This window comes from Schistocerca americana, chromosome 2, assembly GCF_021461395.2.
Source record: "Schistocerca americana isolate TAMUIC-IGC-003095 chromosome 2, iqSchAmer2.1, whole genome shotgun sequence".
In the NCBI taxonomy this organism is placed as follows: Eukaryota; Metazoa; Arthropoda; class Insecta; order Orthoptera; family Acrididae; genus Schistocerca; species Schistocerca americana.
This window is the reverse complement of record NC_060120.1, coordinates 474,424,755-474,450,304: the sequence shown is the minus strand read 5'-3', so window position 1 is coordinate 474,450,304 and position 25,550 is coordinate 474,424,755. Positions and strand designations below refer to the sequence as shown.

At 38.6% G+C, this 25,550-nt stretch overlaps 1 protein-coding gene across 1 annotated transcript in view; it reads left to right on the top strand.

The window, feature by feature from the left end:
* Positions 1–25,550, top strand: part of LOC124594843 (probable protein S-acyltransferase 23) — a 62,708-nt gene that overhangs the window by 32,353 nt on the left and 4,805 nt on the right. Inside the window, exons 7-8 of the mRNA XM_047133298.1 lie at positions 6,907–7,101; positions 19,374–19,510. Coding sequence (XP_046989254.1) covers positions 6,907–7,101; positions 19,374–19,510 — 332 coding nt within the window. The remainder of the gene's footprint in view (positions 1–6,906; positions 7,102–19,373; positions 19,511–25,550) is intronic.

The following is a 25,550-nucleotide window of genomic DNA, read 5'->3' as shown; positions in this document are numbered from 1 at the left end:
TTTTAAATAATGTAGGTTGATGTTTCCATACTCCCCATCTTGGCCTGATTAATTTGTTGTACAATATTATTCAGCAGGCACAACTTAGTTTGCTTTTATTTTTTCATGTTTATTGCTCTTAGATGGGGCTGTTGCTGTGGTAATTTTTTGCCCCTCCATGAATCAGGCACCTTCTTATATTTGTGTGTCTCAACAGTACAGGTAGTCAACACCATATGTCCAACCACGTCAGGAAGGTATCGGCAGAGAGAACCACATTAATATATGATTCTGAGGGAGGGGCAGCAGCCTTTCAAGTAAATGCAGGGGCAACAGTCTGGATGATGGACTCTTCTGACCTTGCGACATTAGGCAACATGGTTTTGCAATGCTGGTACTGTGAATGGCTGAAAGTAGGTGCAGCCTTTATTTTCCAGAGAAAATGCAGCTCTGCTGCAGCTTCAGTGTAATGATGGTGGAATTCTCCTGGGTAAAATATTCTAGAGGGAGAACATTCCCCATTCAGATACTAAGGCTGCAGCTTTCAGGAGGACGTTATCATAAGCATCAACAAATATCTGTACTGGTCTGAGCATGAAATGGTAGATCTCTTAGTTGGGTAGGTAGGCGAGAGAATTTGAAGAGAGATACAGATAGATTGAAGTTATAGTGGGAACTAGTGAAGTGCGGTGACAGGATGAACAGAATTTCTAGTCAGGTGTGTAAAGGTTTACTGACATAGTCAAATAAGGGTGACATTGGAGAAAGTGGATGAAGAATATTAGAGTACTGTGCTGCACATGTTAGCCCTGTAATTAGCCATATTTGTAATTTTTCCTTAGGAATGGTCAGTTTCCTGAACGATTAAAGTTTGCTATCAAATGAAGTTCGGCTGTAGAAGTCGTTTAACAACTGAGAAGGCTGTATTCTCCTTTCTCTGTGAGGTACTGGATGGGTTAAACAAAAGGTTTCGGCACTAGGCATATTTTTGATTTAACTAAGGCATCTGATTGTGTTGATCACAAAATATTGCTCCAGAAGTTGGACCATTACGGAATATGGGGAGTTGCTCACGATTGGTTCACCTCTTACTCTAGCAACAGACAGCAAAAGGTCATTATTCACAGTGTTGAGAGTGACTGTGATGTGGGGTACAGTCAAGTGGAGGGTGCCCCAGGGATCAGTGTTGGGGCCACTCCTGTTCCTTATTATATAAATGATGTGCCCTCTAGTATTACGAGTAACTCTAAAATATTTCTATTTGCTGATGACACTAGTTTGGTAGTAAAGAATGTTGCATGCAACATTGGCTCTGTTTCAAATAGTGCAGTTCATGACCTAAGTTCATGGCTTGTAGAAAATAAACTAACACTAAATCACAGTGAGACTCAGTTTTTACAGTTTCTAACACAATTCAACAAAACCTGACATTTTAATTTCACAGGATGGGCATATGATTAGTGAAACTAAACAGTTCAAATTTCTAGGTGTTCAGATAGATAGTAAACTGTCATGGAAAGTGCGCATTCAGGATCTTGTTCAAAGATTTAATGCTGCCATTTTTACTATTCAAACAGTATCTGAATTGGGTGATCGTTCGACACGAAAACTAGTCTACAAGGCATGTTTTTTAAGTAAGTACCGTTTTGAAAGTAAAACAAGACATGCTAAGATATCTCAATAATGTTATTTTTACATGAAAGCCTGTACCTTAATCTACTTTTCTACATAATTTCTGTCAATATTGAGGCACTTGTCATGATGTTGTACCAGTTTTTGAATACCCTCCTCATAGAAGTCTGCCGCCTCACTTGTTAACCACTGCATCACCAATGTTTTGACTTCGTCATAGTCTTGAACATGCTGACTACCCAGGTGTTTCTTCAAGTGCAGGAACAGATGGTAGTGACTGGGGGATGATCTAGAGTTTCCCATCGAAAAGATGTGATGAGACTTTCGGTCTGATTCGCCACATGTGGACGGGCATCGTCTTGCAGCAAAACGATGCCCTTGCTCAACTTCCATGGACTGTTGCTTTGATTCTGGTGTGACATAGGCCACCCATGTTTCATCGTCCGTAACAATTTGGCTTAAGAAATCATCACCGTCATCGTGGTACCGCTCAAGGAAAGTCAATGCACTGTCTAAACGTTTGGTTTTGTACACATCCGTCAACATTTTTGGTACCCAGTGTGCACACAATTTTCAGTAATTCAAAAGCTCGGTCACAATGGCATACGAAACACTACAAGAAACATTAGGAAAGTCATCCTGCAAGGAGGAAATCGTAAAGCGTTTGTTTTCTCTCACCTTATTGTCCACTTCCTGCACCAAACTTTCATTAACGACCGAAGGACGCCCACTCCGTTGTTCATCACGCACATTTGTGCGGCCATCTTTAAATGCTCTCACCCACTTTCTTACCATTCCATCACTCTTAATGTTTTCTCCATAAACCACACAGATCTCACGATGGATATTGATCGCTTTTAGGCCTTTAGCACTAAGATATCTTATAACAGTCTGTACTTCACAGTCGGCGGGACTCATGATTATCGGAGGCATTTTAAACACTCAGTACACAACGTAAACAAGGAAGAATGAGACTGTAATGGCGTCAGTGAGTAGATTAAGGTACAGGCTTTCATGTAAAAATAAAATTTTTGAGATATCTTAGCACGTCTTTTTTTAAATTTCAAAACGGTACTTACTTAAAAAACACGCCTCGTACTTTACTGATTTTCATTCGCTTATGTCGTATGGCATTATATTTTGGAGTAACTCTTCCCATTCTAAAAGGATATTTTTGGTTCAGAAATGGGCGGTTCAGGCAATAAGTGGTGTAAATTCATGAACCTCTTGTCGACTCCTGTTCACGAGTCTGGGTATTTTGACATTGGTCTCTCAATATGCATATCCCTTACTGTCATTTCTTGTTAACAACATTAGCTTATCCCCAAGAATAAGCAGCTTTCACTCAGTTAATACTTGGCAGAAATCAATCCTGCATCTGGATTGGACTTCCTTAACTCTTGTGCAGAAAGTTGCGCAGTATACTGCTGCATCCATTTTCAATAAGCTACCATTCAAATTAAAAGTCTTAGCAGTAATCCATGTGCTTTCAAATTGAAACTGAAGAGTTTCCTCATGGGTCACTCATATTCTGTTGAGGAGTTCCTTGAAAAATTAAGCTGATTCTTGTTGTATTGTTGATTGAGTTTACTTAAACGTATGGCTTGACTTTTTTCAGGTTCATGAACATTTTATTTTTGTCTGTTATTACTTTTATGTTGTAATTTCATGTACTGACACATTCCATGACCTTTGAGATTAGCTCCTCAATTTGGTCCTGCGGACCTCAACATGTAAATAAAAAAATAAAAATAAATAAAAAATAGGGTTGTTCATAGTATTTCTTCAAAATTCCTGTGAATTCATTATCATAGTAGAAAGAGGAGCAAAGCCAAAACACACCATAGTAGTAAAAGTATATTTGCCTACTACCTCTGCACATAATTAAGATTGAGAAGCTCAGTCAAAAGACTACATTTGATTTGGCAAGGAAATGAAACTTAAATTGCGGTAGAATTCTTCAATAGGTGAAAGAAGGAAAGGAAGAATAGTAGGAGAACATGGACTGGGGAAAATGAGTGAATGAGGAAGTCACCTAGTACAATTTTGCACGGAGCGCAATTTAATCGTTTCTGACATTTTCTGTAAGAACCCTGAGAAAAGAATTATATGTGAAAGAGATATGGAAACACCATAAGGTTTTGGTTAGACTAAATAATGGTAAAACATAGGTTTTGAAAACAAATTTTAAATTGCAAAAGATTTCCAGTACCAGATGTGGATTCTGACTGTTATTTATTGGTAATAAACCGCAGAATAAAAATGATGCAATTATAGAGAGGTAGGCTAATAAGACCTGCATAAATTGAAACAATCAGAAGTTGTTGGGGATTTCAAAGCAAACATTCTACTGTCTGAAACAGGAGAAAGGAACACATTATAAGACATTGAGTACCTCTGCAAGATGAAATAGTGAAGACAGAGGAGGGGGGGGGGGGGGGTGTTTAAACTAAAAACATTTGAGGAACACAAAGTGAATGACGGTGCCAACTAATGCTGCAAGAGGCCAAATGCCGAAACACGCTAAATATGGGTCGAACTAACCTAGTTACAGCCATCACGCCAAGTAGTGCATGGCAGCAGTGGAAGATACGGCACAAAGTGTTCCAACTTTTACATGTTAACCGGTTCAAATCCGCTGAGTAGAGTGCCCTGGTGTCAAGAAACTGAACCACGTAATATTTGAAAACACTACTGGACGGCCAGCGTCATTTTTTACTCTACAAATCTTTTTTCATAATGATTAAATCGCAGGAAAATTATAAATATGCTGACACAAAATTGGGTGCAAATTAATATTGTGGACATAGGAAGTTTGACGGGAATGATAAAAAATGTTGTAAACCACGGGAAAACGTTAGTTCCAGGAACGTAAAAGTGGGGTTATACTGTATATCGCAAATACATCCCAGATATGTAGCATAGGATTGAGGTTTGGAGACTTCACTGGCTGGTATGTGTGGCTGATGCCTTTGTTTGTAAGAAATTCATCCATTAGAGTAGTTTGTCAACTGCATTTGTGAAAAAGCTTCATATGATTGAAGAACCTCATCCCTGTACAAGTGGGTGTGAATAGTAGTCCAAGTGTTCTAATCCATATGCTCAAAAAAAAACCCAGGTCAGTGCCAACCATTGTTAGCAAATAATGTTTGTGGTAGCTTATAATAACATTTCAGTTTCACTTGTACAAAACATTTAAGCAATAGTTATCTATGCATGTACTTCTGCCTTTCTAAAAGTGTGGACATGTGTATATACTTATTTCTTCTAATGCTGCTTACCCTGTGTCACTAATCTTGGTGTGAGAACAGGTATCAAATAAAATTCACAGTGCTCTGTGTGCATGTGCTATTGTTCTAGATTACAGTTTTGCCAGAAGGTTGCACGACAGGGTTCTTCAAGAGGGATTCCAAATTTTTGACCAGTGTTGGACTGAGCGGAACAACACCAGGAAAACTCAAACCATATTGCCTACTATGACTATTCAAAGTGAAATACTTTGTTAACATGAGATGCCTTCATGATAAAATATCAAAACTAAAGAAGAGACAGTGACAATTATATCACTGTTCAACTAACCTAAAGTCCTGAATCTGAGTGTCCAATGAAAGACACTGAAATCAGTTAAGACCCTTACAGATGCTACAGTCAGTAGCAGTAAATGCCTCCCAAAATAAACAGGTAAAAATTGTTTCTGTTGTTTTATGTTTGGATGGTTGGACTGTTTCATACAGAGAACATGTCATTGTATTAGGGATTGATTTATTTTTACACTTTGTAATTCTCTTCAGATGTCAAAGGACAGAGTATACATAATGAATATTAGAGAACTGCTTTTGTATGCAAAACACATACATGCACGCTTGCATTTTTGACACAAATATGGCAGTCATACTTTAAATATAGATAGTTCATAACAAAAATGTAAAAGTCTAATAGTCTAAGTGTAAAAACTACCAAAGGCAGTACTGCCAGTGGTATGGAGCAAGTGATGTGATCAATCACTTAGGCACTTGGTATTACATTCAATAGAATTTATGAAATTGGGAGAACCTCATTCATCAAACATTATCTGTGTTCAGCAGTAATGTAAGTCCATCTCTGCAACTGAGTGGTCACTGTGGCTGACTGCCAGGATTTTTGCTTAGTGGTAGGACTGGAACAATGGTCCACTCAACTTCATGATGCCCACTGAGGCTCTACTTGATAGAGAAGTAGCAACTCCAAGGTCTGAAAAGCTGACAATGTCCAGAAGAGCAGTGTGATAATTTCACATATGTCCAGTTAGCTCATGTGAGACCAGAATGGTGGACATCTTCCTTAGCTTATAATATGACTGAGTTTTGTGGCCATTGCATGTATTCCATGAATCCACATCTGTGCATAACCATAGGAACACCTAATGACTGTGAGAATAATCATCAAAACAACAACTACTACTACTAGTACTAAATCATGACGACATGGAGGTATTTGAATTTCTAAACAAAACTTTGACATACATTCTGCAAGGGAAAAAACAGTTTTCTGACACCTTACATTAATATTGCAGGCATGCAACTTGATTAAAAATTTTATCCTCAGAAGAATGAAAAACAGTGTGACAGAATTATGCTGAATCACCATAACATATTCTGTGGAATGAAGAAAATACCGTGAGAAGTAAAATGTTTAACAAATGAGATCTGGTGAATTTGTTCTGGCCATTGGCATATTTATCACATTGTCGTGGCTTTTTTATATGCAGAACAGAGGTGTAGTAACTATATTTAACTATTAGTTGCTATTTTTGTCAGCATGTCTAGTCTCTAGATACTTGGAAGTTAAATACGTATGTTCAGTTACTGTAAAGAGACAATGATGGTGATATGAGATAAAGGATGGAAAACATGATTTGTAGTGAATACCGCTTACTCAGCTTAACTTGAAATGAGTAGGTTGCACCCAATGAAGTATTTTTCGATCTTTGAAATTGTTCTTTTTATTCTTCATAAGTTTGAACAGTGTAATATTCCATAGATTGCCTTCACATTTTCTGGTATTTCTCAATAGAAGTTAATATCCCTTCACCTTTAAATTTTCATTATGCACTACCGTTTTCTGACTTTTTCTGGAATGGTCAATAGTTGTTGAATTTATGATGCATGCATACAGCATGAAATAGAGCTTTCACAACAAAACAGGTTGCATGTATGTGTTTTGATTACTTTTGTCACTAACAAAATCTGTCAAGTCTACATTAACAGTTTCACTATATTAATTTTCTCTGCAATAATAATTTTTTTCTGGTTTCAGTGTGTTCCCATCACATGGAATAAACTTCGAGGCTCCCACTATCTTTTTATTTACTGGAACATAGTGATGTGGATGAGCTGGGTAATAGCCAATCGACGAGACCCAGGATATGTTCCATGCAACACGGATGCCTATCACCGTGCAATACAACAGATAGCTTACTTGGATAAATGGCGTAAACGAGCTGTGGCATCGGTTAGTGCATAAGATTATTTGATGTGTGTCTTATTTTGCATCATGTATTTAATGGAACTGTTTTTCTGCCAGCTGTTAATCTGTGTCAATAAGACAGTAATAGAAGGGTTTTTTTAAATATTTTTTAAGGGTCAGATGGTTACTTGTTTTCCACTGGAACTAAAATTTTAAAATTAGAAGGAAAAGATGGACATTATTAATGAAATAACTGAATTAAATTTAGATACCAGTGTAGTTAAAATAATTTCTGCTGATCAATGATTGCCAGAAATAACTAGTGAAACTCTCAAGGACAGTGTCAGTTTCATGAAGAGTGAAATGATAAAACCAAATAAAACAATACATATTTTAGAGTACCAACTATCTTCTGCAATTATGCCAGTGCAAATTTTTTGTTCATTAATTATTTGTATATATTCTTGTTTTCTCATAGTCCACTTTTCTGAATATTTTTATTGTGGTGTGGAGGCAACGTGCCTATGCAGCATATCCACATTGGCAAGTTTCTTTTTTAAGTTATGCACTCTGTTTATGTACTCAGAAGGTGACACAAATTCATTCTTCGCAGGATGCCTTAACCCTCAGTTTTCAAAAATGCAAAGTAGATGTAAAAATGAAGAGCATTATTACACAAGTAAATTAAAAACAGTTAGACATAATTACGTTTTTGTAGGTAATCTACAGAGATAAGCAGAATCACCTGTTATTATAGACCCGTTTCACTCTTATGGTCCTTCATTTCAGAAAGTGGTCTATATTAGAATACTGGCTATTTTTTTCTGCTGGCCAATATTTGTTGAGTGCTCTCAGTGTAGCTTTTGTTAATGAAACCGCGCCATGCCCTTTGAATATGTGGACCACAAAACTCTACTTGATAAACTAAAATGTTATGCAACTAACTGCATTCATTTTAATTGGTCCGACTTATACATAACAGTAAGCCAAAGGATACATTGACAGATGACATCACAGCAGTAAAGTATAATGTGTAATAATCTTTGAGACAGCATAACGATCAGTGAACTCTCACTCGTGGGGACTAGTTATCTCGGTTTAGGTTTCCCTGAAATGCTAAGAGATAACAGATTTTTTACCCCATCCCTGTGTAATCCAGCTTGTAGTCACTTTGCCTGTGTACAATTCAAAATAAAGTGTGGATTCCCAGAGGGTTTAGTACTGTATCCTTCTTTCACTCTAGTTGTTGTTGTTGTTGTTGTTGTTGTTGTGGTCTTTAGCCCAGGGACTGGTTTGATCAGCTCTCCATGCTACTCTATCCTGTGCAAGCCTCTTCACCTCCATATAACTACTGCAACCTACATCCTTCTGAATCTGCTTAATGTATTCATCTCTTGGTCTCCCTCTACAATTTCTACCCTCCAGTACTAAATTGGTGATCCCTTGATGCCTCAGAACATGTCCCACCAACCGATCCCTTCTTCTAATCAAGTTGGGCCATACAAATTCCTCTGCTCCCCAGTTCTATTCAGTACCACCTCATTAGTTATGTAATCTACCCATCTAATCTTCAGCATTCTTCTGCAGGACCACTTTTCGAAAGCTTCTATTTTCTTCTTGTCTAAACTATTTATCGTCCATGTTTCACTTCCATACATGGCTACACTCCATACAAATAATTTCAGTAAAGACTTTCTGACAATCTGTACTCAATGTTAACAAATTTCTCTTCTTCAAAAATTCTTTCCTTACCATTGCTAGTCTACATTTTATATCCTCTAACTTTGACCATCATCAGTTATTTTGTCCCCCAAATAGCAAAACTCATCTGCTACTTTAAGTGTCTCATTTCCTAATCTAATTCCCTCAGCATTACCTGATTTAATTCGACTATATTCCATTCTCCTCATTTTGCTTTTGTTGATGTTCATCTTGTATCTTCCTTTCAAGACACTGTCCATTCCGTTCAACTGATCTTCCAAGTCCTTTGCTCTGTCTGACAGAATTACAATGTCATCGGCAAACCTCAAAGTTTTTAATTCTTACTCCAAATTTTTCTTTTGATTCCTTTACTGCTTAAGGATTGGGGATAGAATACAATCCTGTCTCACTCCCTTCTCAACCACTGCTCCCCTTTTGTGCCCCTCAACTCTTGTAATTGCCACCTGGTTTCTGTACAAATTGTAAATGCGCTTCCTGTAGTTTACGTCTGCCAGCTGCAGAATCTGAAAGAGTATTCCAGTTGACTTTGTCAAAAGCTTTCTCCAAGTCTTGAAATGCTAGGAATGTAGGTTTGCCTTTCCTTAATCTATCTTCTAAGATAAGTCTTACAGTCATTATTGCCTCATGTGTTCCAACATTTCTACAGAATCCAAAATGATCTTCCCCAAGGTGGCTCTTTCAGTTTATACAGGTCCCATCTCCTTAAATTCCCACCTTTTTGCAGTTTCTTTAGTTTTAATCTACAGTTCATAACCAATAGTTTGTGGTCAGAGTCCACATCTGCCCCTGGATGTGTCTTACAATTTAAAACCTGGTTCCCAACTCTGTCTTATCATTATATAATCTGTGTGAAACCTTCCAGTGTCTCCAGGCCTCTTCCATGTATACAACCTTCTTTGATGATTCTCAAATCAAGTGTTAGTTATGATTAAGTTATGCTATGTGCAAAATTCTAACAGGCAGCTTCCTCTTTCATTCCTCACCTCCATTCAATATTCGCCTACTACTTTTCCTTCTCTTCCTTTTCCTACTATCGTATTCCAACCACCCATGACTATTAAATTTTCCTTTCCCATTACTATCTGAGAAATTTTTTTTATCTGATCATACATTTCTTCAGTTTCTTCGTCATCTGTGGAGCCAGTTGGCATATATAAACTTTTACTACTGTGGTAAGCGTGGGGTTCATGTCTATCTTTACTACAATAATGCGTTCACTATGCAGTTTGTAGCAGCTTACCCGCACTCCTATTTTTTTTTTTAATTATCACACATACTCCTGCATTATCCCTATTTGATTTTGTATTTATAAACCTGTAGTCACCTGACCAGAAGCCTTGTTCCTCCAGCCAGCGAACTTCACTAATTCCCACTATATCTAGCTTTAGTTATCCATTTCCCTTTTTAAATTTTCCAACCTACCTGCCTGATTAAGGGATCTGACATTCCACACTCCGATCCATAGAACACCAGTTTTCTTTCTCCTGATAACATCAGTAGTCTCCCTCTTGTGTAGATACATCCTTCCTGCTTGTTTTCAAACTTAGTTCAACTTGTTCCCGTGAGTGGCGCCGTCACAGCATGTCTTCAAGATGGCTGCTACATTTGACGTTCGTCAGAAGCAACGTGCTGTGGTATAATTCCTGTGCTGTGAAAGCGAGACAGTGGGAAACATCTACAAGAGATTGAAAAAGTGTATGGAGATGCTGCTGTCGATCGCAGTACAGTTAGTCGGTGGGTAAGCAGGTTACGTGATGAAAGCGGGCATGGCAATATTGAGGATTGTTCTTGCAACAGCAGGCCTCGTACTGCACACACTCCACACAATGTGCAGAGAGTTAACAAATTGGTGACTGCTGATAGACGCATCACAGTGAACAAATTGTCATGCTACGTTGGGATAGGGGAAGGAAATGTTTGCAGAATACTGAAAGTTTTGGCATTAAAAAAGGTTTGTGCCAGCTGGGTTCCCAGGACGTGGACAGTGGCTCACAAAGAAACAAGAAAAACAGTATGCAGCAAAATTTTGGAACAGTACGAGACTGGTGGAGATGAATTTCTTGGAAGAATTGTGACAGATGGTGAAATATGGCTCCATCATTTTTCAACAGAGACGAAGAGGCAATCAATGGAGTGGCGTCATGCAGATTCACCCAAGGGAAAAAAAAAAAAAAAAAAAATTCAAAACCACTTCTTCTGGAAAAGTTATGGCTACGGTGTTCTTCGATTCCGGAGGACTCTTGCTTGTGGCCATCATGCCAAGTGGAACCACCATAAATTCTGATGCATATGTAACGATACTGAAGAAACTTCAAGCTCGACTGAGTCATGTTTGACCACATTGGCAAAAGCAGGATGTTTTGCTGCTGCACGATAATGCATGGCCACATGTCAGTTAAAAAACCATGGAAGCAATCACAAAACTTGCGTGGACAACACTGAAACACCCGCCTTACAGTTCTGACTTGGCTGACTATCATCTCTTTGGGAAACTGAAAGACTCTTCGTGGAACAAGGTTTGAAGATGATGAGTCCTTTGTGTGCGCTGCCAAACAGCGGCTCCAACAGGTTGGTCCAGAATTTTACCGTGCGTGTATACGGGTGCTGGTTCCAAGATGACTCAAGGCAGTTGTTAGAGGGATGGAAATTATGTGGAGAAATGAAAATATTGTTCCAAAAGGATGTATCTACACACTGTAAAACTTTCAAACATGTAGAATAAAAGATGGATTTAAAAAAAAATAGTGTGCATTTCTTTTGCAGTGACCCTTGTATACTGGCGCTTCAATTCTGCCACCCGCTTTCTTCTGAATCACTGTAATTCCTAATCGTGCAGATGCATTCTTCTTTTCTTTCACTAAACCAATAAAATTAACCTCCAATTCGTCGTCCCAATTACAAATAGTTAAATGTCCTCTTCCATAATCAACCATACATCATCTTTCTGCCAGCCAATCACCACCAAATATCCAGCCCACTGTTGAAGAATCAATACCGACATGTTGAAATGTCTGTCTAAAATCTTGTTTCTAAGAGACCTGTCCAGTAACAGCACAACTCCTGCACCCAGTTGCTGGAATGATATGCATGCTATTGACAGGGAAAACAGGTACCTCTTCTGTTTCGCAAAGCTGTTCATAGTAACTTTTAGAGATCGCTGTAGTATAACTACCAGAATGTAAAATTTCTGTAATTTTACGACCACTTACACTAAGTTCAATCACTGGATCCAACACTTCAACTACATCGTGAATATCTTCTGTCAGTAGTTCAGCCCTAATATCTTTTCAGACATTCCAGAGAGGGTCTCATCCAAAACAACTTCTAGTTTGCTGGAGATCGCGCGTGTTCTTGAGGTCTGTCATCCACGTCTCTGAGTGGTGAACAATCCAGAATTCTTCCATCATCTACTGTCTGCTTGCTGGTTACACCTATCAAAGTCATTTTCTCTCCTCTCCTTGTTTCCGATTTGGTCATCATTATGCCAGTAATTTCTCAAATGTTTGTCTTCTCACGTATCTTGTGTCGCAGTTGAATTGTCATGTTGTTGGTCCCGTGACTGAGATCCATAATTCTTTTTCTGCAGAGCGTCATTTCATTGAAAACGTTGATTACAGTGAGTCATATTTCGCTCTGATCCCCTCAGCATTCTTTCACAATCTGTTTCTTCTAAATGATCAACAACTCGTAATAACTCATCAGAATCATCAAATGTTTGCGACGCTGTTTCCTTACTTTCTATGGTAAATGATTTATCAAAATTACCACTAGTAGGACTGTCCTGATAATTATTGTGCTTACCGTGTTTTTGCAGAACGTCACATATCAGTACCTCGTGCCCATTGTAGTTATGCATGACAAATAATTTCTCTTTTATACTTTGTTGTTTCTCGCATGACCAGTATTTGCGGAGAAATGCACTTTCAGATTCTGCAAATGGAATGCACTGGTCGGATACACAGTTTCCCCATGTCCTAGCACCTGCATTCATGTGTAACACAATAATCTATTTTTTCTGATTCATTTTGAATCCATGCAAATACAACTTTAAATTTTTTTTTTTTTTTTTTTTTTTTTTTTTTTTTTTTTTTTTTTTTGATCCATGCGATGTAACTCTTTATGTGGGTCAAATTCTTTAAACTGTCCTTGACCAAGCACACTGTTAATGAGGTTTTTAAAGCAATCTTGCATTAATATTTCTATTTCTTGTTGGGTAATGTTTGTATCTACTGGGGTATGGGGTATTCTTACATTCTTCATTGTGTCTTCCATTGTCTGTATTTTTGATTCTAGATTGGAACATTGTTGCTGCACACCTGATACTACTTTAGTAACTGATTTTTTTATTTTCCTCACATGCACTTCGAGCTGGAACTATCTCATTATTTGTAACAGTGCTGTTCAGTAAAGCTTGTTTTACTACTTCCGTTTGAGAGTTGACTTGTTTCTGTAACTCAATTAGTCTGCTTTGATCTTTTGACACTATGCTGTAGCCATGTACATAAACTTCAATTGTTTCTCATGAAGTGATTTTCTACATTCCTGGGCAAAATTATTAAACTGACAAATTCATTACAAAAATTCACTGTCTTTAGATCTAACATTTTGTCCAATTTTTTTACTTTGTTGTCTGAATTTTTGTGCAGAGTTTTTTGTCCAAACCAGCATTCATTTTTTGTAAAAACTGCATCAGTATGTCCTCTCTCCCTACAACCTCAACCCTATTGTTACTGTTACTGCCTCAAGTGTGTACGTTTAAGTTTGTATTTTCACTTTCCAGGGCATCTATGTTTTGAATTCTACCACATAGTTGTGGTGCACTTTCACCAGTTTTGACTCTGGTTCTAATGATGGATCCAGGTTTCATCAACAGAGACACATCAGCACAAAAAGTGTTTTGCGTTGTGATTAATCACCAAACAATGTTGAAATGTTCTGCTGGGTGCACTTTTCATTGACTGTGAGCAATTGCTGACACCCAGCTTCTTTGTAGCCAGTTCTCAGTGTAGGATATTATGCACTCACTCAGTTGAGCAGCGTACCGTGTCAGCACTCTCATAAATTTTTATTTGGCTGTCTTGCATTACCATGTCGTGGATTTTGTCAGTGGTTTCCTTTGTGGTGACCTCAATTGGATGGTCAGTGTGTGCTTTGTCTTCAGTAGTTGTCCGGCTGTGTTTAAATTCATTAATACAAAAGTAAACGGTCATCAGTAACGGTGCAAAGCTCACATGAACTTCATCCAATTTTGTTTTGATGTGTGCATCACTCCAATCCTTCAAATGAAAATGTTTGGTAACACCACAAAACTCTTCCTCCAATTTCGATCGCAGTTGACACACTGACCAATTCAGACTGATATCAACAATGAACTGTACACTGTGCATTATCAAAATTCTTTATACAATGCTTAGAATAATCAAGCTTACCAGCCATTAAGGCACCACAAAAATGTTCTATTCTCTAATGGAAATTTAAGAGACTTATCAAACCACCCTCGTAAATGAACTGCAACTCAGTGGGTAGTAGTAAAGACTATAAATACCATCAGTCCTGCCTGTTGTTTCTGTCACGGATTGCTTCCTTCATTTTTAGCAATGATATATTAGTGTGAAAAATATGAAGTTGCGCCCCAGGTCTGAGTCTGTATTAAACAAAACACTCTCTGTAACTGATATGGTAATTAAGTTTAGTGGTTGAAGGAAGGCAAGGGACTGTGAGTAGTAATGAGATGATGTAGACAATTACATGCCAATAGTTCTGCTACAAGTGTTTACATTTTTTTGTAAAAAAAGGTGTTAATGTATACTAATGAACCAAAACATTCCTCACCGTGAGATTGAATGCCACTTGGTGGTATTGTGACACGTGATGTGGTAAGGAAAGTATATAAGCAGAGCAGAGGTGACCAGAAATTATTTTAGAAACGATAATCACCACAAACGAGGAAATCTGCTGAAATGAGCACTTTAAGAATGGACAGATTGTAATGGTGCAGTGCCTGAGTAGAGGCATCTCAAAAATTGTGAAGCTCGTCAGTTGTTAATGTGCCATCATGAGTACCTATGAGACAAGTAGTTGAGGGACAGTGCAACTGCAAGTAGGTGACAAGATGTTGGCTGTCCACACTTTATCGCAGAAAGTGAAGCTGACCAATATTGGTGCAGTAATCAGACAGAACAGTGATCGGTATGTAAAGAATGGATGCCATGTGTAGAACGTGTTGATTTGAACCATAGAAAGAAACACCTCTGCAAAGATTGTTGGAAGAATCCAAGCCATTTGAAATGGTGTGGATGGATATTTTAGATCCATTTTACCAAACTCCAGTAGGTAACCACTACTTGCTAAGTTCATATTATGTTACGATAACTGCCATTCCGAATCAGCAATCGAGTAAAGTGGCACAAGATATGGTGGATAACTAGTTTGGCCTCCCTAATGTGATAATAACATATCGGGGCACCAATTTCGCATCTGAACTAATCAAGCAACTATGTCATCTATTGCAAATCCACAAATATATTAATAGTTCCCTGCATCCACAAGTGGATGCAGAGGACAGAGCACATTCACAGTACCGTTGGTACAATGTTGAGTTGTTATGTAAATAGTCACCACCACTACTGGGATGTTTGCTGAACCTATCTCGTGGCTGCACATAATTCAGAAGTACATGATAGCATTGGGCTTTTGCTGCACAATGTGGTATACAGCAGGGAAACATCATCACCTTTCAAAGTTATTAAGCCATATTTAGGAAGAATGGAGAGACGATGAGAAATTTTGTGAAAAAATTCAGACCTTTGGAATCAAGTGTAGAGGGCAAATACAATAGCACATGAATGGGAAGAAAAGAAGGGACAATGTACCATCAAGTTGACAGTATATAGAGTTGGTCAAAGGGTCATACTAGGCGAGGCCCAATATACTGAAGGGCAAAATAAACAAATTCCTTACGCATTGTCAAGGGCTGTACCAAGCCAGAGAGGCAAGATTCGCCTGTAAATGTCCAATTATAGTTGCCGATGTAGGCCACCACTGCCTTTTAATGATGTTCCAGATGCTTTACCATAGATGCCAGAGCCACTAACTCTGAAGGAGGTGAAGGGAGAAGGAAAGCAGAATCTTGCACACAAGTTGCTACACACGTGCTGCCTTATGCACTTATGTAATGCCAGTGAAAGACAGGTTTTCAGGAACGTAAACAGGAGTTTCCTTTTTTTTTGTAAGTTATGTATGCTCATTATGTTTCTTGAGGTTATTACATGGGAGATTTGTGTTATAGTTTGTCGATATATTTTGGTAGTGGAGTTGGCAGGTAGTATAGTGATGATGTACCACATGCATCTAGTCTTTTTGAGAGAAAGGGGGGGGGGGGGAGTGATGTTGATACCTTTGCACAACTGACATTACCACAGAGGGTGCCACAGTGTGTGCGCGTCAGTTCTAGTGGTATTACATCTCTTCAGTGGAGAAGTGGCGGGTGCACTACAGATCAGTGAATCAAAGTAGGGATACTGTTCTTCAATCAGTATTATGTCTCACTCACCAGCCACCATAAGAGAATGGGGGAGAAGTGAGAAATTAAGTACCATTCACCAGACTGCAACTCAAAACTGAAAGGAAGGGAGATTGGAAGAGATGTGAGGAGAGTACCACATACATTGCAGTTCTGAAAAAGGAGTTGGCCAGATGCAGGGGGAATTATTGAAAACAGTATTTCGTACAGCAGTACTAAAACACGCAATGCAATAAAATTCTGACCATAATTGTCTCGGTTGTTGGTACCATTGTGGTTCTGACTGCTTTGTGTAACCTGTATCTACTTCAAACACAAAACATGTCAACCCACTGAGCTTCCAGTGCATCAGCTCCCCAAGGGTTAACCTTAAGAAGTAAAAGAGTAATGGACAGCCAATGAACCACATGGGTTATGCTACATTAGAGTAAGGGTAAGAGAAGAATCTTGCATTTTATTTTTATTTATGCCAACCAATAAAAGGTGTTAAGTTATGTTCTGTCCACAAATGTGAATAAGCACAAATCTGGAGATGGATTTTCTTCAAAGGAGGAGGAATGTTGCATCACCATGTAGTCTGCATTAGTGAACTGCTCCAGCATAAATGCAGCAAAATGATGTCATAGGAGGGATGCTGTCATCCTAATGACCGAGCACTTTGGTGTAAGAAGGCACATTCAGAGAGTAAGAACACCCATTCAGTACACCGACACTGCAAAGTATGTCCATCACTGTTTCTGAAAGGCAAAGTTAGGACTTCTTGCAGCAGTGTAAGAGCGTCCAGAAAAGCTGACTGGACAAGGAAACCAGGATAAATGAAGTCACCATTGTCTCACAGAGACAGCTGAGCATTCCAGCATGTTTTGGTTTCTGGGCTGAAGCAATGCCATATGGCTAACACTAGCCAGCCTGGCTCATATAAATACCACTCCAGTCAGACCCTCTCTCCGTTGTTCTTAGACAATATCCAGGTAAGTATATGATGCAGAAAATGTAGTATACACCAAAACCAGTAACTTCGAAACAAAGACCACTTGCAGTTTACAATGAAACTGCCAGCTACTTTCTACAGACTTCGACTGCAGTAGCTGCAGGCATTGGCCTGAGCTAAAGTACGAGGTCCGTTCAAAACATTCCAGCACTTTGTCCACGATTTTTTTATGCTTACATTTTAGTAGTACCATGGAATAAGTTTGTCCCTATGGTACGAATTCATGATGAACTAATCCTTCAAAGTGAAAGAAAACCATCAGCATGAGTTTGACATTTGATCTGACCTGGTTAGTCTTGAAGATCATTTCCAGGCCCATTGTATAGGTTGAACAACCTTGGTCTCAACATCATAACAATAGACTCGTGTCTCATGTTATCATCATCTTAAGGAACATCTCTTTCACATTTGCACAATCCAAAAGCTATTCACAGATTGCAAAGCGACGGTCTATCTCCTCTTGACTCACGAGCACTGGGACGAACTTTGTGGTAACACGATGCATTCCAAGGTGTTGTGTCAGGATTTCATGACATGATCCATCTGAAATGTTACATTTTTCTGCAATCTCTCTAACAGTCTGTCTTCGATTGGCATGCACAATTTCATTGACTTTCCAGACATCGGTAAATATCGAAAATTGTCCTGAATGAGGGTCACCTTTAACTTCCGTCTGGCCTTATTTAAATCATGTGAACCATTTGTAACACAGTTTATAGGCTTCCTGCAGAAGGTTTTCTTGAGTTTCGTGCAAAATTTAACGCCGACACGTTGCTCCCTTAACTCTGCCATCTTGAAATCAAACTGTGTGACACAATGTTCTACTCAATACAGCACTGAAATAAGAACAAACAGACATACAACAATGAAACCGCTGCCTGTTACACATTAAACACAGGTGTGTGCAGGAATGCAAACCGCATTTCGTTCCAGCACACCACTGGTGCAAAATTATGAATATTCCATAATTTTTTGAACTGACCTAGTATCCATGCAATTAACTTGGTGCATTAGCCCCACTGGGTCACCTGCTGTGTGACTTTCTTCTGCTGCCAACCACCTCCCCGATGGGTTGCATGTTCAAGCCAGACCAGTATCTGCCGATTTGCCACCATTGTAGGGATCAGAGCTTGATCCCTACAGTTTCTTCACAAAGGAAAACCCAAAACATTGCCACAATTTAATCCTTGTACCATTGAAAAGATGAATGATGTGGGCATCAGTGTCAGGGGTGCTGGAAAATTATTAAAGTAGTTGAAACGGGTAATGTGTAACAATTGTTGTTGCATTGGAAAATTAAAAAATAATAATAATAATAATAATAATAATTTAAAAAATACCTTTTGGATCTTTCATACAAATAATTTATAGCACACCTTTTTCAGGTGAACTTATTGTCTTATTAAAAGTGCATTTTGCAGTTAAATATCTTAAACACTTTGTAACAGTCGATTCAGTATTGAACAATTCCAGCTTTGGTTGTGTTCTAAAATTGAGGATGAGAGCAACCTCATGTCAGAGATCATCTAGCCTCCTTCCGAGTGATGAACACATCATCACTTTTTATTTGTCTCTCACCAGCTAACAAGTGTAATCCCACGTGAACACTTGTATAAGCAACAGATGTACTCTTTTTCATTGTTTTCTCGTTCATCACTTAATGAGCCTAATGTGTTTCACCAAATACTTTGCTGCTAACTGGCATTTTAGTGGACACTGTTAAGTTGAAATAACAGGTACATATAATAGCTTTCAGATTAAGAGATTTCCTTACTATAAAGTAATGTTAAAATAGAAAGAATTAGAAAATACCAAGTGAAGAGTGATGAATAGCAAGAATCACATTTCGACTGTCATTGGTCATATTTAGTTTTCCCTCAGAATCTATTGACTTCAAGCATGATTATTCACTTGTAAACAGAAAACAGTATATCACACTACTTAATGTGGGTAAAGACTAAACTCTACAAATATGCTCCTCTTAACTCACTTCAATACCAACCTCGTGCTGCTCTGAACAAACTATGTGAACTATGTTGTTTCATGATGTATAGAAATTAATGTTTGTGTTTGCATTTACAGGTACTGCAGCGTCTTTGCCACACATGCCGTTGTCTGCGACCATTACGTGCAAAACATTGCAGGGTTTGTGGTCGTTGTGTTGAATATTTCGACCACCATTGCCCGTTCATCTACAACTGTGTTGGGTTACGCAACAGGTATGATGCAGTAAATCTTCAACATACTATATTGGAGCAAGTATGAACTACTGATCCTTGCACTGTGCCACATTCCACTTATGTAGCCGAGCTAATATAAATGGTAAATTCTATCACAGAATGTCATTGATAGAGTAACAAGTCAGTCCTAAGATTTCAGACATTGAATTGGAATTTGAAGTCATAAGCTGGGGAAACAAGGTGGCATAACAGTAAGAAGTCCCGAATATTACAACATCGAATAATGGAAAATCCAGGATAGAACAACAAAAATACTGTGAAAAGGCTAGATTGCTACTTACCATATAGTGGAGATGTTGAGTTGCAGACAGGGATAACAAAAAGACTGCTAAACAAGTAAGCTTTCAGCTAAAAGGCCTCTTTTTTGGATTTGTGTGTATGTGTGTGTGGTTTTTTGTCTTAATTCAGGAGGAGACCTTTCCAAAGGCTTACTTGCTTATCAGTCTTTTTTTGTGCGCTTGTCTGCAAGTTAACATGTATGTGGAGTAGCAATCTTTTCACAATATTGTGAATAGTGCAACACTTAGTATAGTAAATCATAGTTCAATGGTGTAGTCGACAGACCAGTCATCAAGGACACAACAGCCTGATTTAAATTGAATCCCACCATCAGCAATTAATTTTTGTGTTAATGCATTAATTTGTTTACTCTATCCACTCCAGTGATCATCTGCATCGTGCAAGAAAAGTAGTCTACAAGGTGAATAATAAATCTGTCATTTTCTGCTACATCTATCAATGCAGTTAGAGTGATGTTACAAAGATCTCTGCAGGTTTCTGGAATGAGCTTAGGTCAATATTCTAATATGGTCTGTTTCGTCTCTGTCCATATGTTTTAAATGGAGATGAGGTCAGTTGCAGGAGGCAGCCAGTTACAAAGAGAAATATGGTTGTGTTCTGCAAACTGTTCCTGCACTATACCTGACATTGAGAGGGGTGGACAGAAATATGGGAAAATCAAAAAAACAACACATTACCATGCCTAATACATGAGGTGTAACATACCATATGGTGTAGGGAAACATGTTTGCATTGAAAACAACTTCCATTCATTTTGGAATGGACAATGGCAGCTCCTGCATAGATTTCAAGGATTCTTATACCATTATTCTTAAAAAATAGTGGCAAGTTCGGGTAACAATGGTGGAGGTGTGTAGCAGTCATGCACCATTCTCTCAAAAGTAGACCACAAAACCTTAATGATATTGAGTTCTAGTGACTGTGGTGGCCAGGGGAGATTTCGACAATTCATCCTGGACAATTTGGGCTGTGTGAACAGGGGCCCTGTCATCTTGGAATACAGCACCACCAGTGGGGGCTGGACCTGATCAGCCAAAGTGGTTACAAAATCCTTGGAAGTAATGCAGCCTTAAAAGGTAACTGTGCTCCCCCCTCCCCAATGGACCTCCCTTCATGTATCAGTGTTGACAGTGTTTCGTAAGACACTCAGTTCTGCAGTGACTTTTGCAGCTTTTGTCCTCTTATTTTTTTGTCACAATTCTCTTCAGTGACTGTCATAATCACTCCACACACACTTTCATCCAAATTGTGACTTTGCAGATGATATGTTTCCTCTTTCCATATGTGCAGTATATATGTACGACACGGTGCCTCTTTAAACACCAAACACTTTGGCTACCTTGGGTTACGGAAGCACTCATCACACAAACACCAACAATTTTCCCACATTCAAATTCACTTAGCTTCCATGTAATGTACCTACATCTACAAAGAAAACTGTTCTGACCACAACTGACCCTTGCAACATGTTGTGTGCCCTCAATAGATGCCATTCATGGTCAAATACAACAGCACCATGTGTGGGCTTGGCTAGTGTCTGGATTTATGGTCTGGAATGCATTTCTCACAGTGTTTCCATACTTTTGTCCAACATCTATATAGTGGAGACTGATACAGTTGTTGCACTGATGGGATCATCACTGCCCATAATAAGTATACTGGACAAGAAGTCAGCCATCTGATCTTATGTGGCAGCTCCAGTCTATTGGAACACATCCAGCCCCAAATTGTTGCTGGCACACGGTCGTTGTGAGGTGACTCATGGATTACAGGTGGGGTTCAAAACAGACACCATGTGGCTCATATACTCATCCTGGACCATAATTCACTGTGGGAAATACCAGTTTGTCAAAAAATATTACATTCTGGTAGTGACAATATGTATTTTGCTCACTAAACGCTAATCAGTGGAGCGGACAATCATTGTGTTTTATGTATCATTGTGCAATGCGCTCAGGCATGCTATGCTGGTCCCAAGTCTCAAAAGACATATTTGCTCCATAACAGTAGTAATGTGACCACAAACAGACAGTTAATGATGAGACATGACTTGTGAATAAAGTGTATGGACTCAAAGCAAAATGGTTCAAGTATCTGATTTTGAATCATGAGCTCCATTACCGGTTATAGAATTTGTGATGACAGACAATTTGCTGCATTAGAATGTTCAGTGCAGAAGAAGACTGGTACCACATATGGTGAAAATGTCTAATTTGATAAATTATTGCAGAATGAAGTTCACATGTGTGAACGAAATTAAGCAGTTCACCCTCTGTATCTGTATCCAGATAATTCCATGAAAAGTGAAGATCTCGTTACATCTGTAACACTGCCTTTGTTTGGTGGCACATCAACACAGCTTGCATCATCAAACCTTCACCGTATATCATTGGTATTTAGGTCTTTTTTATGTTAATACTTCAGTGTAATTTGTCTGAAGGTTATTACTATAACCATAAAATCACAGGACTTTTTTCGAAAAAAAGTTTAGAAAGTGAATGCTTGAATTGTAATACTGAATGATACACATTACAATCCCCCTCCCCCCTCAAACTATAGCCTAGTCTCCTGGCCTCTTTTATAAAAGGTACATTTGAGTTGTGGAGCCTGTTTTTAATTCAGGAATATAATTTTAAGTATACCTACTGCTGCTGCTGCTGCTGCTGCTGTTTAGACAGAATAAGGAGCATTAATCACCTTTGCCCTTGTACTGTAACATCATGGAATTTATAATTAACTATACTATTATTTCAATTTTTTGTCGAAGTCCGCCACATCATATGTGGCGTTAACAGCAAATGTTGCCACCATAAATGACCCTCATTGACTTAAAGCCATATCTGTGGAAAATTAACAACAAACCCTCTATTCTACTGTTTCCATGTAGACATGTCTCCTAGGGCAAGAAAGAAAATGAACAAAACCTTATGCACATTAATTTGGAATCAAACCTCTGCCCTTTTACACAGAAATCCTACAGGTTGTGTGTGTGTGTGTGTGTGTGTGTGTGTGTGTGTGTGTGTGTGTGTGTGTGCGGGCGCGCGCGCATCTAGCTAATAATAATGTATCTTAATTTCGAAAAGCTTGGAATAGGACTAGAATACAGACACGACCATTTCTGCATAATATTTGAAGTAACTGTTGTTCTTCCTTATGTCTGCAACGTAATCTGGAAAAATTACAGGCTACACCTATCCATTTCAGTTCTGTACCGTACTTTGACTCTGGTTGTTATTTTCCAATACAGTTTTGTGTGCTGTTTCCCTTTTGAGAGAAAACTAACGTTTACCTTTTTTTAGAACCATAAATAATGCACAGTGAAATGTAAATAATGAGGTATCGCTGCAAAAGAGACATGGTGTCTTGAATGTAGTAACAGTTTCTTGAATGCACTATTGCACTGAAGGAGCTTAGTCAACTTGGATAACTTTTGCCACTAAATTGAATTTGCCACGAACATCCAGTTTTGTTGTTTTGAGCTCTCCAGTTTATCAAAAAATTATGGATATGCATAAACATATCATGGAAGTGGCACTATTTAATGGAGAATAGTGATTAGGTTTGTCTCAGTTTTTGAACTTAGAAGTTACAGAAAAAACCATTATCAGCCACTTGAAATGTCACAGTGTATTATGATGTTGTGATGTGACTCGGATAAACTATCTAGGTATCTTACAGAAGGCATATCTCTCTAAAGATGAATTTTTATGTGCCTTCACTCTCAGGAAACACCAAGAGGCAGCACTACTGTCTACAGTCATTATCCAATTTTTCAAGAGTTCAGAAACTACAGTAAAAATAAATCACATTCGTATCATGAGATTGAGGTAAAACAGTCTAGATATCACTGATTTATGTCTCCTGTATCATTAGACCGTCCATTTCCCTTTTTTTTCTGCTGTGTAAAGTGTTTCAGGGAGAACATTAGGGAAAGATTGACAATAATCAGGGAAAGAAATACAGTAGAAGAAGAATGGGTAGCTTTGAGAGATGGAATGGTGAAGGCAGCAGAGGATCAAGTAAGTAAAAAGACGAGGGCTAATAGAAATCCTTGGGTAACAGAAGCGACATTGAATTTAATTGATGAAAAGAGAAAATACAAAAATGCGGTAAATGAAGCAGGCAAAAAGGAATACAAACGTCTCAAAAATTGAGATCGACAGGAAATGCAAAATGGCTAAGCAGGGATGGCTAGAGGACAAATTTAAGGGTGTAGACGTGCGTATCACTAGGGGTAAGATAGATACTGCCTAAAGGAAAATTAAAGAGACCTTCGGAGAAAAGAGAACCACTTGCATGAATACCAAGAGCTCAGATGGAAGCCCAGTTCTAAGCAAAGAAGGGAAAGCAGAAAGGTGGTAGGAGTATATAGAGGGTCTATACAAGGGTGATGTTCTTGAGGACAATATTATGGAAATGGAAGAGAATGTAGATGAAGATGAAATGGGAGATACGATACTGTGTGAAGAGTTTGACAGAGCACTGAAAGACCTGAGTCGAAAGAAGGCCCAAGGAGTAGACAACATTCCATTAGAACTACTGAGAGCCAGGCCTAACAAAACTGTACCATCTGGTGAGCAAGATGTATGAGACAGGTGAAATACCCTCAGACTTCAAGAAGAATATAATAATTCCAATCCCAAAGAAAGCAGGTGTTGGCAGATGTGAAAATTACCGAACTATCAGTTTAATAAGCCATGGCTGCAAAATACTAACGCGAATTCTTTACAGACAAATGGAAAAACTGGTAGAAGCCGACCTCGAGGAAGATCAGTTTGGATTCCATAGAAATGTTGGAACACGTGAGGCAATACTGACGCTACGACTTATCTTAGAAAATAAATTAAGGAAAGGCAAACCTATGTTTCCAGCATTTGTAGACTTAGAGAAAGCTTTTGACAGTATTGACTGGAATACTCTCTTTCAAATTCTGAAGGTGGCAGGGGTAAAATACAAGGAGCAAAAGGCTATTTACAATTTGTACAGACACCAGATGGCAGTTATAAGAGTTGAGGGGCATGAAAGAGAAGCAGTGGTCAGGGAGGGAGTGAGACAGGGTTGTAGCCTATCCCCAATGTTATTCAATCTGTATATTGAGCAACCAGTAAAGAAAGCAAAAGAAAATTTCGGAGTAGGAATTAAAATCCATAGAGAATAAATAGTATTGAATAGGATTGGGGAGAAGAGAAGTTTGTGGCACAACTTGACCAGAAGAAGGGATCGGTTGGTAGGACATGTTCTGAGGCATCAAGGGATCACCAATTTAGTATTGGAGGGCAGCGTGGAGGGTAAAAATCGTAGAGGGAGACCAAGAGATGAATACACTAAGCAGATTCAGAAGGATGTAGGTTGCAGTAGGTACTGGGAGATGAAAAAGCTTGCACAGGATAGAGTAGCATGGAGAGCTGCATCAAACCAGTCTCAGGACTGAAGACCACAACAACAACAGAGAATAAATAAAAACTTTGAGGTTCGCCGGTGACATTGTAATTCTGTCAGAGACAGCAAAGGACCTGGAAGAGCAGCTGATCGGAATATACAGTGTCTTGAAAGAAGGATATAAGATGAACATCAACAAAAGCAAAACGAGGATAATGAAATGTAGTCTAAAGAAATCAGGTGATGCTGAGGAAATTAGATTAGGAAATGAGAGGCTTAAAGCTGTAAAGGAGTTTTGCTATTTAGGGAGCAAAATAACTGATGATGGTCGAAGTAGAGA